The following is a 15,010-nucleotide window of genomic DNA, read 5'->3' on the forward strand; positions in this document are numbered from 1 at the left end:
TGTGGAGACACTTCTCCGCCCAACCAGGACTCAGGCCTCTCCTAGCCTCTCAGGCCTTGGGGGCCAAACAAGAGCAGGTACCTTTTGTTCAGGGCTCCCTCCCTCTGCAGGAAGACCCCCAACCTTAGCGCAGGCCTGCAGCAGACTGGATCAGTCTGGCAGTTGGCTTTCCTTCCAATTACCTCTCGCCCATAAGACCAGAGTAGCAACCCAGGCATGGCTGACCCACCCAGCTATGTCCACACCTGGGCCCAGCTGAGCCCCCAACCAGCAAGCACCCCCGCTGTAGGAACAGAGTCCTCAGAACAGCCACAAGAAACAGGTACTGATAACATTCGTCAAGCAAATGCCCTATTTTACTAAAAATCCATGTATACATTACATTTTACAAAAACAGCATCCATCAGGATCTCTCAGTCCCTTCCCTAAGCCAACAAAAGATGGGGGCTCTGAGGAAGCGTTCCCCTCCAAATGCTAGGGCTGCCCCAGGCATCCTCAGACGCCTGGTCCAGGGCACAGAAGGCGGAGTTAGTGGAGTCCCTGCCAGGATCCAGCCTGGGGCCTGTGCAGGGCCCTCACCATGCTAGGTGAGGGGCCTGCCAGGACCATGGACACACTGCCCCCACCAGAGCCCCAGCTGGACGCAGCTCTGGCCTCAGGAGGAAGACACAGGATACCCGTAGTGGTTGTGGTCAGTCTCGCCCAGGGCCAGCGTCAGAGACAGGCTGGGCTTCCGTTCCAGCTCCTCCTCCTCCGGGCAGTGCTGAGGGGGCCGAGCTTTGAAGAAGTCGGAGACGTACCGGACCTGGCAGAGAAGAGGGAGGCAGGAACTGCTTGGGTGGGAACAGGACAGGCCAGGCAGGCTGGGCACAGTGGGGCAGGGGAGCCCAGGAGTTGGAGGGCCTCTAGTGGGGAATCAATGAGAGAGCAGAGTTGGGGTCTGAAGGGAAGATGGGAGCACAGGGAAAGGGTCTTGGAGAGGCAGCCCAGAGAGGGCAGGGGTCCCAGAGTGGGGTCTCTGGTCAGGGCAGGGGGTCGGGGCCTGGGAGCTCACAGTGAGGCTGGCCACCAGCGCCCCCTGCAGGAGGCCGACGAGAACGTCACTCCAGTGGTGTTTGTGGTCAGACACGCGGGTGTAGCCCACGTACAAGGCGAAGGCTACCAGGAAGAACTGAACGGTGGGCCGGAGCAGCCGTGCCCACTTCCAGCAGAGCCGGGCCTGCACATAGAGCTGGGGTCCAAGAGCAGAGTCAGTTGGGCACCCGCCAGGCCCACCCTGCCCGCCGCATGGACGGCGACCCTGGAGCCACAAGCCTAGAATCCCCAGACACGGGGCCCCCAGTTTTTATCAACATGGCAGAACCTCCACCTCCGCCCTGGCTCCCCCAAGGCCCAGGGAAGGGCTGCCCATGGCCACAACACGCCAGTCACAGACAGCAGACTCACCGCCAAGAATACCATGCAGTACATGCCAAAGGAGGAGTGTCCGGAGTAGAAGGAGAGCCTGAGAGACAGAGGGTGGTGGGGGTCATGGGGTGGTGTGGAAAGGGCAGCCAAAGGATTTACTCGGTCCTCAACCTCCGGACACCCGGCCCCCACCTCGCCCCCCAGGGTCCAGGACTTTATGTAAAAACACGGCCAGCGCCGGATGCCCTCAGTCCTTCCCCTTCCAATTTTCTGACCATGTGGTCAAGTCTCATGGGCTTTAAGGCATCACCACGAAGCTGCTTCAGGCCCTGAAGGCAGAACCCAGGGCCCACAACTGGGTCCAGACAGCAGCTCCACTTTCACTGTGTTTCTTCTCAAGATTATTCTCCACCTATGCTCACTGATATAAGGTTTGCATTTTCTTTTTATAGAATTTCAAGTTTTAACAAACGACATCAAAGGAGTAAGTCAAGGCTGTATATTGTCTCCTTGGTTATTTAACTTATATGCAGAGTACAGCATGCGAAATGACAGGCTGGAAGAAGCTCAAGCTGGAATCAAGACTGCCAGGAGAAATATCAATAACCTCAGATAAGCAGATGACACCACCCTAATGGCAGAAAGTGAAGAGGAACTAAACAGCCTCTTGATGAAGGTGAAAGAGGAGAGTGAAAAGGCTGGCTTAAAACTCAACACTCAAAAAACAAAGATCATGGCATCTGGTCCCATCACAAATAGATGGGGGAAAAACGGAAACAGTGACAGACTTTATTTTCTTGGGCTCTAAAATCACTGAGGATGGTGACTGCAGCCATGAAATTAAGACACTTGCTCCTTGGAAGAAAAGCTATGACAAACCTACACAACGTATTAAAAAGCAGAGACATCACTATGCCAACAAATGTCTGCACAGTAAAAGCTATGGTTTTTCCAGTAGTCAAGTATGGGTGTGAGTTGGACCATAAAGAAGGCTGGGCATTGAAAAATTGATGCTTTTGAACTGTGGTGCTAGAGAAGACTCTTGAGAGTCCCGTGGACTGCAAGGAGATCAAACCAGTCAATCCTAAAGGAAATCAACTCAGAGTATTCATTGGAAGGACTGATGCTGAAGCTGAAGCTGCAATTCTTTGGCCACCTGATGCAAAGAGTCGACTCACTAGAAAAGACCCGACTCACTAGAAAAGACCCTGATTCTGGGAAAGATTGAAGGCAAGAAGAGAAGGGGACGACAGAAAATGAGATGGCTGGATGACATCACCAACTCAGTGGACATGAGTTTGAGCAAGCTCCAGGAGACGGTGAAGAACAGGGAAGCCTGGTATGGTGCAGTCCATGGGGTCATGAGGAGTCAAACACAACTAAGCAACTGAACAAAAACAAAGGACATCAATGGACAAGAAAGAAAATGGCAGATTGAGAGACCCCACCCCATGAGAGCAACTGGAAAACTGACAACGGTCAGAACAGACTGGTGGTGGCACGTGAACCAGAGAAAGGAGCAGACCTACCTCCCAAGGCCTGAGACGCTGCGGTCCTGACCGGTGCCTCCCTGGAGCACTGTCCATAAATACTGGCAGCAAATGCAATAGTCACCACTGCCTGGGGCAGCAAATGCCGCAGGATAAGACGGCTAGCCAAGAAGCCGAGAGGAAAGGCCAGGGTGAGCTGCTCTGCAGAATGAGGCTGGGAATCCGGGGGCCAGGCTGGGCCCATCAGCAAAGACCTGCCAAGGTGCTCCACTCTCTGCTCTGGCCAACTCGCAGACGTGTCAACTGACACGGCCCACGTGGCACATGTACCCCAACATATACACGTACCCACCCAGCACACATACCCCAAAACACACATAGGGCGCACATACCCCAACACAGCACACAAACCCCAACACACACGTACCCCACATGGCATACATACCCCAACACAGCAATGTACCCCAACACAGCAACTCACCCCAACACAGCAACTCACCCCAACACACACATACCCCACACAGCACACTTACTCCGACACACACTACCACAACTCAGCACACATAAAACAACATGGCACATGTACCCAACACGGCACAAGTACCCCCCACAGCACACCTACTTCAACACACACACACCCCAGTATACAGACTCCAACATGGCAGATGTACCTCACCATGGCACATGTACCCCAACACACACATAACCTCAGCATTCACGTACCCCACACAGCACACAAAGCCCATCTGTAAAATGAAAACTTTTCTTACGTGGTTCCAGGTATTTAAGGACATATCTGTCTACTCACTAGCCTATCACTCAGCTAACAGCACAACTTCACGGCCACTCATGACAAAGAACAAAGACTTTACAAAATTAGTTCAGAACACTTACCTAGCAAACAACCAATGCCAACAAACAGCAAAACAACAGAAGGATCTGATTTCCAGATGTATGCTACATTATAGGTATATATGCTGCATTATAACATTAAAAATGCTCAGGGAAAGGGGACACATATATACCTGTAGCCAATTCATGTTGATGTATGGCAAAAACCATCACAATATTATAACTATCCTCCAATTAAAATTAATTAATTAATTTAAAGAAAACTGCCCGGGGACTTCTCTGGTGATCCAGTGGCTAAGCCTCCCCACTCCCAATGCAGGCAGCCCAGCTCCCTCCTTGGTCAGGGATCTAGATCCCACATGCTACAGCTAAAATAGACCTTGTGTAGCGAAATAAGTAAATAAGTAAACAGTTTATTTATGTAAAAAAAAAAGGCAAGTTTTCAACAACAATAAATATTTATAATAGATGCACAAAAAAATGTGGGAAATGCCCAGGGGGAAAAAAGTCTATTCCTAGAAGCAGTCTCTAAGAGACTCAGATATCAGACTTACTAGATAAAGCCTTTTTTTTTTTTTTTTTAAGTTTGGTAGATAAAGACTTTTAATCTGCCATTTAAAATATGTTCAGAGAGCTAAAGTGAGAATGATGTCTGACCTAATAGAAGAGTACCAAAAAGAAACAGAAGTTGTAAGAAGGAATCAAATAGAAATTCTGGAGTTCAAAACTATAGTATGTGGAAGATGAAATCACCAGAGGGGCTCAAAAGCAGACTGTGCAAGCAGAAGAGCGTGTGAACATGGAGACAGGTCAATCAAGACTTTGGTCTAAGAAACAAAAAATGAAAAGAATGGAGAAAGTTCAATGAACTTCAGTCTTGTGGAACACCATCCAATGTACCAACACAGGTAAAACAGGAGTCCCAAAAGGAGAACAGAGAAAGGGGCAGAAAGAATATTTGAAGAGGAAATGACTAATAACTTCCCATGTTTGATGATAAACATCCATCTACACACCCTAAAGGCTCAGTGAACTCCAAACCGGATAAACTCTAAGCACAGCACAGTCAAGCTACCAAAAGATGGTGAAGATCTCAAGAGCTGCAAGAGAAGGCATTCGTTGTGTACAAGAAATCCTCAATAAGATGAACAGTGAATTTCCCATCAGAAACCATGGAGGCCAGAAGGATTCCAAGTACTGAGAGAAAACCCTGTGAATCATGAATTCTACATGTGGCAAAATGATCCTGTAAAAATAAAAAGAAGTTAGACATTTCCAAACAAACAAGAACCAATAAAATCCATAGCTGATATGCCTACAAGCTCTATGAGAAATGTTAAAGGGAGTCTTCCATGGAGGAATGAAGGATACTAGTCAGTAACTTAAATCTACAAAAAAGACACAAAAGACACCAGTAAAAGTAATTACAAAACATAAACAGCAGTGTGAATGCATTCTGGTGTATAATCCTATTTTTCCCTACATGATTTAGAAAAAAATAAAAATCAGCTACACTAAAGAAAAAAAACTAGACTAACTGGATGATTCCACAGTAGATATCACATCATTATGCTATACATCTGAAAGTAATACAATGTGGCAACTATGGGTTTCCCAGATGGCACTAGTGGTAAAGAACCTACCTGCCAATGCAGGAGACATAAGAGACACGGGTTCGATCCCTGAGTTGGGTAGATCCCCTGGAGGACAGGGTTTCCCTGGTGGCTCAGTGGGTAAAAGAATCTGCCTGCATTGCAGGAGACTGGGTTCGATCCCTTGGTCAGGAAGACCCCTTGTCCCGAGAAGGACATGGGAACCCACTGAACGGAGGAGTCTGGCGGGCTACAGTCCGTGGGGTTGCAAAGAGTCAGACAAGACTAAGCAACTAAACCACCACCTGGAGGACATAGCAACCCACTCCAGTATTCTTGCCTGGAGAATCCCATGGACAGAGGAGCCTGGCAGGCTACCAGCCCATTGGGTTGCAGAGAAAAAACTGAGGTGACTTAGCATGGCAAATATAGCTTAATTTTTTTTAAACCATATAAAACAGTTATTATAAATCTATGTTGATGAGTACATGATGTATAAAGATAAAATCTGTAACAATAACCTCATAAGGGGGTGGAAATATATGGCTGCAAACATTTTGCACAGTAAGTACTTATGAACAGAAAAAGCAGTAATGGGGGAAAAAAGCAGTAATGGAGAAATTTATTTTAAAGATACAGTATATAGAAAACAAATAACAAGACAAAAGATATTCACTGTGAGAAAAGGATCAATCCATCCAGAGATATAATAACAAAGATACAAGCACCTAAACTTGGAAACACTGCAGAATCCAGACCTGAAAGGACAGAAGGCGTGATTCCACTGACAGGAAATGTTCAAAACAAGCTGATCCACAGACACCGAGTGGGTTCCTGGTTGTCAGGGGCTGGGGTGGGGGTGACAGCTCATGGGTGTGGGCTTTGTGTGTGTGTGATGAAAATATTCTAGAATATTAGAGGGAAATGGATGCACACCTGGGAATGCACTAGAAACCAACAAACTGTGCATATTAAGATGGTTAAACTGGTGGATTTTGTTTGGGGAATTTTATTAAATTTTTAAAGAAGGAAAATAGGACATCAATCAAATGAAAAGTTCACCAGTAGAGATGGTGAGAGGACAGAGCAGAACGTGAGGGTGGGGGCCTGACATTTCAGGGAAGTGGGTCACCCCCTCCTGACACCTCCTGCTCTGCCCCAGGGCCAGATACCCCAGCCCCACCTAAGCTCCCTGCTGGCATGATGCAGGCACGGGCACCTCCAGGCCTTGCTCCTGCCCGTTCTCCGCACCTTCTCAACCTGGCAGCTCACCCCACAATACCCAGCTCCTGAGGGCCCTTCTGCAACCCCCACCCTCCTCCCCACTGGGAGCACTGCCCACCTGGACTCCGTGACGTTAGCAGGGCTCCCCCTGCACACCTCCACCTGCACGTACGCCGAGCAGTTGACGCGGCTCCAGTCAGGGTCACACACAGCCAGGAAGTTGGGCCGCAGGCGGCCGGTCATGTACTTGGCCAGGTCTGTCAGGGACTGGCTCACTGCCGCCCCAAACAGGAACGTCCCCACCACCTTGTAGAGGGCGGCCAGGTAGTTGTTGAAATCAGAGCGGGAGTAGAGGCGGTCCGTGTACACCAGGTAGGCTTCCCCGGCCGACACCTGCAGGCAGCAGCCGGAGGCTTCAGGGTTCCCAGCCTCTCTGAGGTCTGCGGGGAGCTGGGGACCCCAAGAGGGCTCTCTTCCACACAAACGCCACCCCAGGCAGGACTGGACCTGCCAACGCCCCAGCCACCACCACCCCCACCCCCCCGCATGCCCTCCTGCCTTACAAGGATGACAGTGGCTGTGATGATGACCCCGGCCATGAGCCCATGGGTGATGGTGTCTGGACGGTAGGGGTATCGGATGGAATCATCTCCACAGTAGAAACCTCGCTTGTACGGAGTGTTGACGAACGTCAGGATGGCACAGGGCAGAGCAGCTGGGTGGGGTGGGGGGAGAGGAGGCCGGTAGCCATAAGGTGCTCCCTACAGCTGCTCCCCAGCTGAGCCCCACACTCAGCTGTGCCCTCGTCTGGCACCTGGACCCGGCCTCAGCCTCCCTCCAGGTCTCCTAACCTCCCTGCCCACCCGACAGTCAGGAGGAGCTTTCCTCACAGTAAGTGAGAGGTCGCCACCCTGGTTTAAACCCCTGTGATTCCCCTTCATCATCAGATCAACACTCAGGTCCTGCCCAGGCCAAGCATCCACCCTCTGCACACTGCCCACCCTCTCCCACCCCTTGCTTCCCTCCAGCCTCCTCCACTCTGCTCTTCACCCAAAGCCAGCAGGCAGCCACCCAGGCCTCTGCTCACAGCCCACTGGCTGCCCAGAACAGTTCTGACTGACTCCCGTCTGCCCCACTGACCACCCCACTCCTGGGGCCCTCTCACAGCCTTTCTCCAGGGTCCTCACCTTGTGTAATCTGCAATCACCCTGTGATACCTGAATGACTCCCCAGACACTGCTCCCCCACAGTGAGCACCTGGGGGGCCTGTCATCATCAACAACTAGTCTCTGGAGCATTCTCAGGTGGGGCCTGGCAGAGGCAAGTATCTTCCCAGGCTGTGCTAGTGGTAAAGAACTCATCTGCTGATGCAGGAGATATAAGAGACTTGGGTTCGGTCCCTGGGTTGGGAAGATCCCCTGGAGGAGGGCATGGCAACCCACTCCAGTATTCTTGCCTGGAGAATCCCATGGACAGAGGAACCTGGCAGGCTACAGTCCATAGGGTCGCAAAGAATCGGACACTACTTAAGTGACTACTTAAGCACACATACACACAAAATGAGAACGCCCTGCTTGTTCTAGGGTTGGCCACAGACCAGGAACACCTGGTGAGACATCTGCCTCCACACGCTGTCCCTGAGCCAGCCACACAGGGACCGGACAGGCCCGGCCCAGACCAAGGAGCTCAATTCAAAGGTACATTCAGGAGTCACAAGTCATGATCAGACCCTGCCTGGCACAGCCGCAGGCCTGGAGTCCAGAGGCCCCAGGAGCCAAGGGCGGCTGGGACACAGGGCTCCCCGCCCCCCCAGGGTGGCAGCACAGTGACAAACCCAAGCAGAGTACCCTTTGGCCCTGGCAGGGCAGGTGACATGTGAAAAACGGTGTGACCAGAGCAGGAGGAGGGCAGGGCCACACCCCCTTCCAAAGGTCAAGTTCAGAGCCTTGGGGACCACCCATGATGGTGCTGATGCTGGTAAAGGCTCAGTGAAGAACACAGAGGTCTGGCTCATGGAGCTGAGGGGCTGGGAATAAAAATAACAAGCATGGCAAGACTGGGAGGCGACCGTGGCTGTCAGTGGAGTGTTGGGCAGGACACATAAGGAAGGTGGCTTAGAAATTCAGAAGACATCTGGGGAAGAGCACCCCCAGAGGGGCGGCCAATATAAAGGCTGGAGAGTGGAGAGCCGAGTGCTGGGGGGAGCGAGGTGGGGTGAGCATACGAGCAGGTTGGAGACAGAGAGGCTGAGGAGCAGAGGCCTGCAGGGGTGAGGAGAGGGGCTGGAAGAGGCTGAGAAACCAAGTCGAGCCCCACTTCCAGGGCCTGAGCAGAGCAGGGGCTCCCATGGGGGTTCCCATGGCAGGGGCCAGTGAGTCAACCTCCAACTCCTGTTCCCCAGGCCCAACCCTTTCCCCTGGAGATCCTAATCTCCAGGGTCAGACCTGGGGCCGGGCTCTCCTGGGATTTAGGAGTCAGGTGTGCCCACAGCAGACACGCCAGAACCTTCCTGACCTGGTGTCGACCCCCGTGTTTCCCTCGGGGCCCTTGTCACCATCTAAAACTGAACTGCTGCTGTACTGAAGCTTCTAGACTGGGAGCTGGGTCGGCCTGGGCTCCAGTCCCTGGCACACGGGCAACCCTACCCAACCTAATCTCCCCTCAGTCACCCCTGGCCTGTGTGACCTCCAGAGGGAAGCCAAACATCCCTGGGTGGAAACTGGGGGACACGGCAGCACCCCCTCACAGGCTGACTGGAGGAAAAGGTTTAATTATCACAGGCGTCATAGTGACTGGTATACAGTAAGCGCCACAAAAACGATTAAAGACGTGCTCAGGAAAGGATGCCCAAGGTGGCCAGACACACACAACCCCCTCTCCCAGGACTTCCAGCTGCCATCTGGCCCTTCCCTAAAGGGGTCACTTCTGGGACGTGGGGGCAGGCACTGCCTCGGCCTGCAGCCAGGGAAGACCCCTCCCGTCCCAGAGGAGGCGCAGGAGCCAGACTTGCGGGAGGGCAGTTGAGGCTGGAGGGGCCCCTCCCTGCGCAGGGGTAGAATTCCGGGGCCATTGTCCGCACATTCACGGAGCAAACACTCAGCCTTTGTTTCCGAGCCCCTGGGGGGGTGGGGGAGAGGGGGCTGGGGCTGCCCCTTCCCCCAACCTGGCCCGCAAACTCGCCCGACAGGTTTGATTCGCGCCACCCAGAGGCCCCCAGTTCGACAACAGCCGGGGGCCCGGTTTCTCTCCTGGCTCTCCCAGGCCGGAGACCGGAGGGCGAGTGTTCGAATCCCACCGCCGCCTGGGCGCCCCCGGCCAGGGCTCCACCCTCCCAAAACCAGCCGACCGGAGCATGGCGCGCGGCGGAGGGCCTACAGGGGCGCCCCGCGGCCGCGCCCCCCGCCCTGCCAGCCCCACCCGGCCGCCGCCCGCGTGAATCACCAGCCCGGCCTGGCCAGTCGAGGCGGGCGGTGGAGGGGGTGGGGGTGGCGAGCGACCCCGGAGGCGACTTCCTGCTGTCGCGGAGGGGCGAGGGACACCGACGCCTCCGACTGGAGACCCGCGGGGGAAACCAAGGCCCCGGAGGGCGCGCGCAGACGTCGCGGCCGGTGGAGGGGGCGAGGAGGTGAGCCGAGGCTCCGCCCACCTCCGGAGGCCTCCGAGGGGTGGGGGCCCTGCGGCCCCCACCGGTCCTACAAAAGTTCGGGGGGATCGGGGACGGGGCCGCCCGGGATGGGGTCTCCCCACGCCCCCAGGCCCCTGAGGCTCTTACCGACCAGCACGCACAGCACGTCGAGCAGTACGAAGACCCACCTCCGCTCCATGCTGCCCCCGCCCGGGCCGCGCCCGCGACCCCCGGCGCCCGTCCCACCGCGTCCCGTCGCGTCCCGGCTGGGCCGCAGGGTCACATGGCCTCGGAGCCCGGCCCAGCCCGGGGGTGGGGGGGGAATGAGCGGGGCCGGGCCCGGGAGCGGCGGACGGGGCGGGGCCGCCGGGGGGGAGGGGGCGGACTCTGCCCCCGCCCCGCCCGCGGCCCGCGGGGTGGGGGTGGGGGGGCCGCGGGGCGGGGTGTGGGGAACCGGGTCGGTACCGGCCGGCGACTGGAGGAGGGTTGCGGGTCTAGGAGCTGGCAGGGTCGTCGGCGCCCAGCACGCCCCCGGGCCCCCACGGGAGGCTGAGGCTGAGGGACCGCCAGTCCCGGGTCACCCCGCAGCGTTCGCGTCCGGCCGCACGCCCCGGGCCCCCACGGACTGGATCGTCTGAGTCTGGGATCGGGAGAAAGAAAGAACCAACGAAGGAATGTGTGAGGGGCGGCCGGAGAGGCCGGCAGGACGGGGCGTAGAGGACGGAGCTCGGGTACCCCAAGACCGTCCCTGCGGGCCCCTCGGTGCGCCTCGGTTTCCTCTTTGGGGCACTCGAGTCCCTGTGTGCGCGTCTGAATACTTCTGAACCAGGAAGTGTCTACAAATCGATGGGGCGTCGTGGCTTAACTGCAGGGTTCTTTTCTTTCCTCCTGGTGCTTAAAATCCAGATGGCCCTTATACATACCCGGCATTTGAAAGTCATTACCTCAACGCCCACCCTGTTTGTACCAGGCCCTGCTCCCTTGTGGCACACTTCCCACCCCCGTTTATAGGGAGCAAGTCATGCCCAGAGGCCTTGCTCAGACACTGCAAAGGGTAAACTTAGGGTCTGTGCCCTACATCCCCTCCAGGCCCCAAGGACTGAGCTGGGACTGAGCTGGGCCGTGCCGGGGTTCGACACACCCGCACTGGATTCTTTGGGCCGCAACCATATGAAAGGCATTGGGGGGTGTCACCACCTCCGGGAGAGCCCTGGACACGGGAGGACAGGCGAGGTTCTGCCGCTCTCTCAAAATCACACAGGGAAAATAGGCAGGGCTGGGGTTTGAACCCAAGCAGCCTGCCCCGAGCCCCACCCCCGCCAAAAACATGAAAACAGGAGATGTTCTGGACTATTTTTTTAAGAGATGAAAGGAGCCAGGTCCAAAGAGGAGCATCCTCCAAGGTCAAGCAGCTGAGAGGCGGACTCAGTGCCCCCTTCCTGAGGGAGCGGGGGTCAACAGAGAGGCAAGGTGCTGGGGTGGGGGGTGGGGGTGACAGTGCCCGGTTCATCTGTGGCTCCTCCAGCCCTGGTCAGACGGTGGGGTTGACATGGTGCCTCTGGGGCGAGTCCCCCAAACCCGGGAACGACTTTCCTTAAGCAGTCCAGCAGCCTCCAGCACCACCACCACCCCGCCCCTACACACACTCAGAATAACTCGGCCCACCCCCAGGACATGAGCAGGTTCTGCATGGAAATTAGACCTGGATTTTCCATCTGCGGTGTGGCAGACAGTGGGAGGCACGTCCCAGCAACCCCCGCTTTCAACAGCACACCCAGGAGCTGGGGAAGGCACATCCTCAAAACGCAGCTCCCTCCCTCACCCCTGACTTCCTCCCAGGCGTCCCGAGTAATCAGATTACTCGCCCGCAGGGCTTCCCTCGGTCTGGGCGCGGGAGGGGCTGTTGCCAGGACCTGGTTCGGGTTGGGGCAGGGGCTCTCAAAGTCCTGGACTCCGACTGACGCGCTCCTGCCCCCAATAAGTCTCTGCCTCTGCCCATTGGCTCCTCCGGCTGCACTCACACAGGGAGGGGCGGCCCCGTCCGTCCGTCATTCATTCATTCATTCATTCATTCGTCAGTTCACTCATTCAAGCGGCGGAATTACCTGACGAAATACCTGTGCCTGAGTCTCACGTCACCCGGACGATTTCCGGCACCTTTATTGGGCACTTTCCACATCAGCCTGGCTGCGATCGGGTGACTGACCACCCCTCTCCTGTGGTCTTGACACTTTCAGTCAAGGGTAGGGAGGTGCAGCACAGTACTGGCATGGATGAAATGAGCACCTACTGTGTGCTGGAAGGGGCAGCCTGGGGGTGGGGCTCTGGGGTTGGGCCCAAGAGTGGAAGGAGCAGGCGGCCAGGTGGCTGGACAGAGGGCTGCCCTCCCCTGCCTGCTGACGTTGGCAGGGATGGGATCACGACACGGTTAGAGCAGTGCGGATTCGGGTCAGGGCTGGAATTAGGGCTAGCTGAGAAATCCGCCTCGGCCAGCGAGGCCAACCCTGAGGACAGAGCCCAAGCTGGGAGGCACTGATGTAACTGAGCCCCTAGAGACTGCACCTCCCCTCTTGCCTGGCAGTCAGGGCTGCTTTGCTGCACCTGAGGGACTAGGGGTTGGCTCCAGTGTTACGAAGATGCAGGAAGATGTGCCTGGGGGTAAGCGGAGAGGCTGGCACAAAGCAGGCGCCCAGACCCAGTGCACCTCCAGCCCTGCCCCTCTCTGCACTTCCCTTGGGGCTTAGACATGAGAGACCCAGGTTCGATCTCTGGGTCAGGAAGATCCCCTGGAGAAGGAAACAGCAACCCACTCCAGTATTCTTGCCTGGAAAAGTCGCAAAGAGTAGGACACGACTAAAGTGACTTAGCACTGCAGCACTGTTGCTCCCAGGACTCAGCACAACCGTCCAGTCAGTAACTGGGTGACCTCCAGTTCAGCCCCAAGTCCACATCCAGGAGCTCAGGTCCCAGTGACGTCACCCCTCATGCAGGCCCCCTCCCTCCTGCTGTACACTCAGCCTGCTTCTGCTGATCCCCAGCCTGGAGCTTTAGGAGGCAGGACGGACCAACCAGGCGCTCCACTGCTGCTTCAGAACCCAGATGAGTCCACGAGCAACGACTGGCCCAGCAGCCAGAGCAAAAGCTCCACAGGATCACAGCCACACAACACAGGCCCAGAGACCTGTCTCTACCTTCTCCTCAGGAAGTGAGGGAAATTGGGGCAGGTCACACCTCCAAGCACAAGAGCACGCTCCCATGGCAGCCCTCCGTCCCTGCCAGAAAACCCAGGACCCCCACTCCCCACCAAGAAGCACACAGAGCAGACCTGGAAGCACTGGAAAGCCACCACCCCTGATTCCTCCAGGCAGGTGGTCACTAGTGAAGGAAAGTGGCTCGGGGAGCAAGGGAGGCTGAGAACCCCCTTTCAAAGACCCCACTGCCATCCTGGGTCTCATCCCCTGGGGACAGCCCATGGGAACAGACCTAAGTTCACTTTCCAGGAGCTCACACAGGCCTGGATCCAAGCCCAACACCACAGGAGGGACTGGGGGCAGCATGCACGGGCAGTACCCCCCCAGACATCTCCACACTCCAGCCACCACCGCCCATCCTCCCAACTTTACTGCACAGGGGTTGGGGGGGGGATAAGCCCCACCCGCTGGACCCCCAAGATGGAGGGGAGACACAGGCTCCAGAACCTCCTGGCTGGTAGTACAGGAGCGGGCTTTGCCAGATGCTGAGGCAAAGTGACAGCCTGGCACAACCTCAGGGTAATACCAGGGCATCTGCGGTACCAGGAACCTGGGCTTCCTCACAGCAGCCCAGGATGAGAGCTGCTGAGTCTAACAAGTGTGTGCACAGGACTCAGGTGAATCTGAATCCCAGGTGAACAAGTCACTTTTAATATAAGTATGACCCAAACACTGTATGGGCTATACTTACCCTCAAAGATTTGTTTACCTGATTCAAATCTAAATGGGAGTCCTGTACGTCATCTCAGAACCACAAACCAGGAAAATATGAGCTGTGGGGACAGCCCAGTCCCATTCCAGAGCCGAAGGTCCTGGGCCAAGGAGGACAAGGCCCTAGCCCAGAACTGTCCGTGTGCAGCCACCTCATCCGTCCCACCCCGACTCCGGGAGCTGCTTGTGGGTCCAGCCTCTAGCGTGGCCTAGCTGATGGCCAGCTCCTTCAATAGAGTGGCTGGAACCAGGGTTGCCTCCTGGCATGTGCTCTGGGAAAGGCTCCCCCAGACTAAGCACCCACCTCCCCTTGTGTGGTTGGAAGGTAGGTCACAAAAGAGCTCTCTTCCGGCTGTGAGGAGAAAACACTGGATGAACTGGAGAACAGTACCAGCAAAGGTACAGTGGCACTTCTGTCTGTGAGAAGCCCACCCTAGAGGCCAGTGCAGGCATCTCCCAGCACCAGGACAGAGCAGGAAACCTGGGTGCAGGCGGTGATTCTGCCTGCAGGTCTGGGATAGACACCAGTGGGCCTGGCCAGCTCAACGTCAAGATGCCTAAAGCAGGGGCTTCCCTAGTGGCTCAGTGGTAAAGAATCTGCCTGCCAATGCAGGGCACACTACTGAAGCCCACGTGCTAGAGAAAGCCCGTGCAGCAATGAAGACACAGCACAGCCAAAAAAGGATTAACCAATAAGAAATATACGATGTGTGTGTCAAAGGTGGGCCAGGCAGTGGCCAGCGGCAGCAGGAGGAGGGCCAGGGAGCAAGCAGCACGAGGAGGACAGGACGATGCGCAGTCTGAGGACAACCTGGGCTCTGCCAAGTAAGTGGGGACCCAGAACCAGAGCCCAGAAGG

At 55.9% G+C, this 15,010-nt stretch overlaps 1 protein-coding gene across 3 annotated transcripts; it reads right to left on the bottom strand.

Moving 5' to 3' along the window:
- Window positions 1-338: 338 nt before the first annotated feature.
- PLPP2 (phospholipid phosphatase 2) lies at window positions 339-10,475 on the bottom strand. Of its 3 annotated transcripts, none has more exons than XM_027970124.2 (6): window positions 10,379-10,475; window positions 7,129-7,280; window positions 6,684-6,958; window positions 1,447-1,504; window positions 1,055-1,231; window positions 339-805 (listed from the first exon to the last, which is right to left on the bottom strand). In XM_027970124.2, the coding sequence occupies exons 2-6, from the start codon at window positions 7,162-7,164 to the stop codon at window positions 656-658; spliced, it is 696 nt and encodes a 231-aa protein (XP_027825925.1). In that variant the 5' UTR covers window positions 7,165-7,280; window positions 10,379-10,475; the 3' UTR covers window positions 339-655. The 3 variants fall into 3 exon arrangements, 2 of the variants coding, with proteins under 2 accessions (XP_027825925.1, XP_027825924.1); XM_027970123.2 differs by having other exon boundaries at window positions 10,338-10,475; XR_009600849.1 differs by lacking the exon at window positions 339-805 and having other exon boundaries at window positions 1,180-1,231; window positions 2,937-6,958; window positions 10,338-10,475.
- Window positions 10,476-15,010: the final 4,535 nt, after the last annotated feature.

The sequence above is a fragment of the Ovis aries genome, chromosome 5 (genome assembly GCF_016772045.2).
Source record: "Ovis aries strain OAR_USU_Benz2616 breed Rambouillet chromosome 5, ARS-UI_Ramb_v3.0, whole genome shotgun sequence".
NCBI classification, from domain to species: domain Eukaryota; kingdom Metazoa; phylum Chordata; class Mammalia; order Artiodactyla; family Bovidae; genus Ovis; species Ovis aries.

Coding starts and splice junctions, on each gene's coding strand:
- PLPP2 (XM_027970123.2), bottom strand. CDS start 10,389: ATGGAGCGGAGGTGGGTCTTCGTACTGCTCGACGTGCTGTGCGTGCTG. Junction 7,281..10,337: donor CGTGCTGTGCGTGCTGGTCG/GTAAGAGCCTCA, acceptor CACCCCACCCAG/CTGCTCTGCCCTGTGCCATC. Junction 6,959..7,128: donor TCACAGCCACTGTCATCCTT/GTAAGGCAGGAG, acceptor TGCTGCCTGCAG/GTGTCGGCCGGGGAAGCCTA.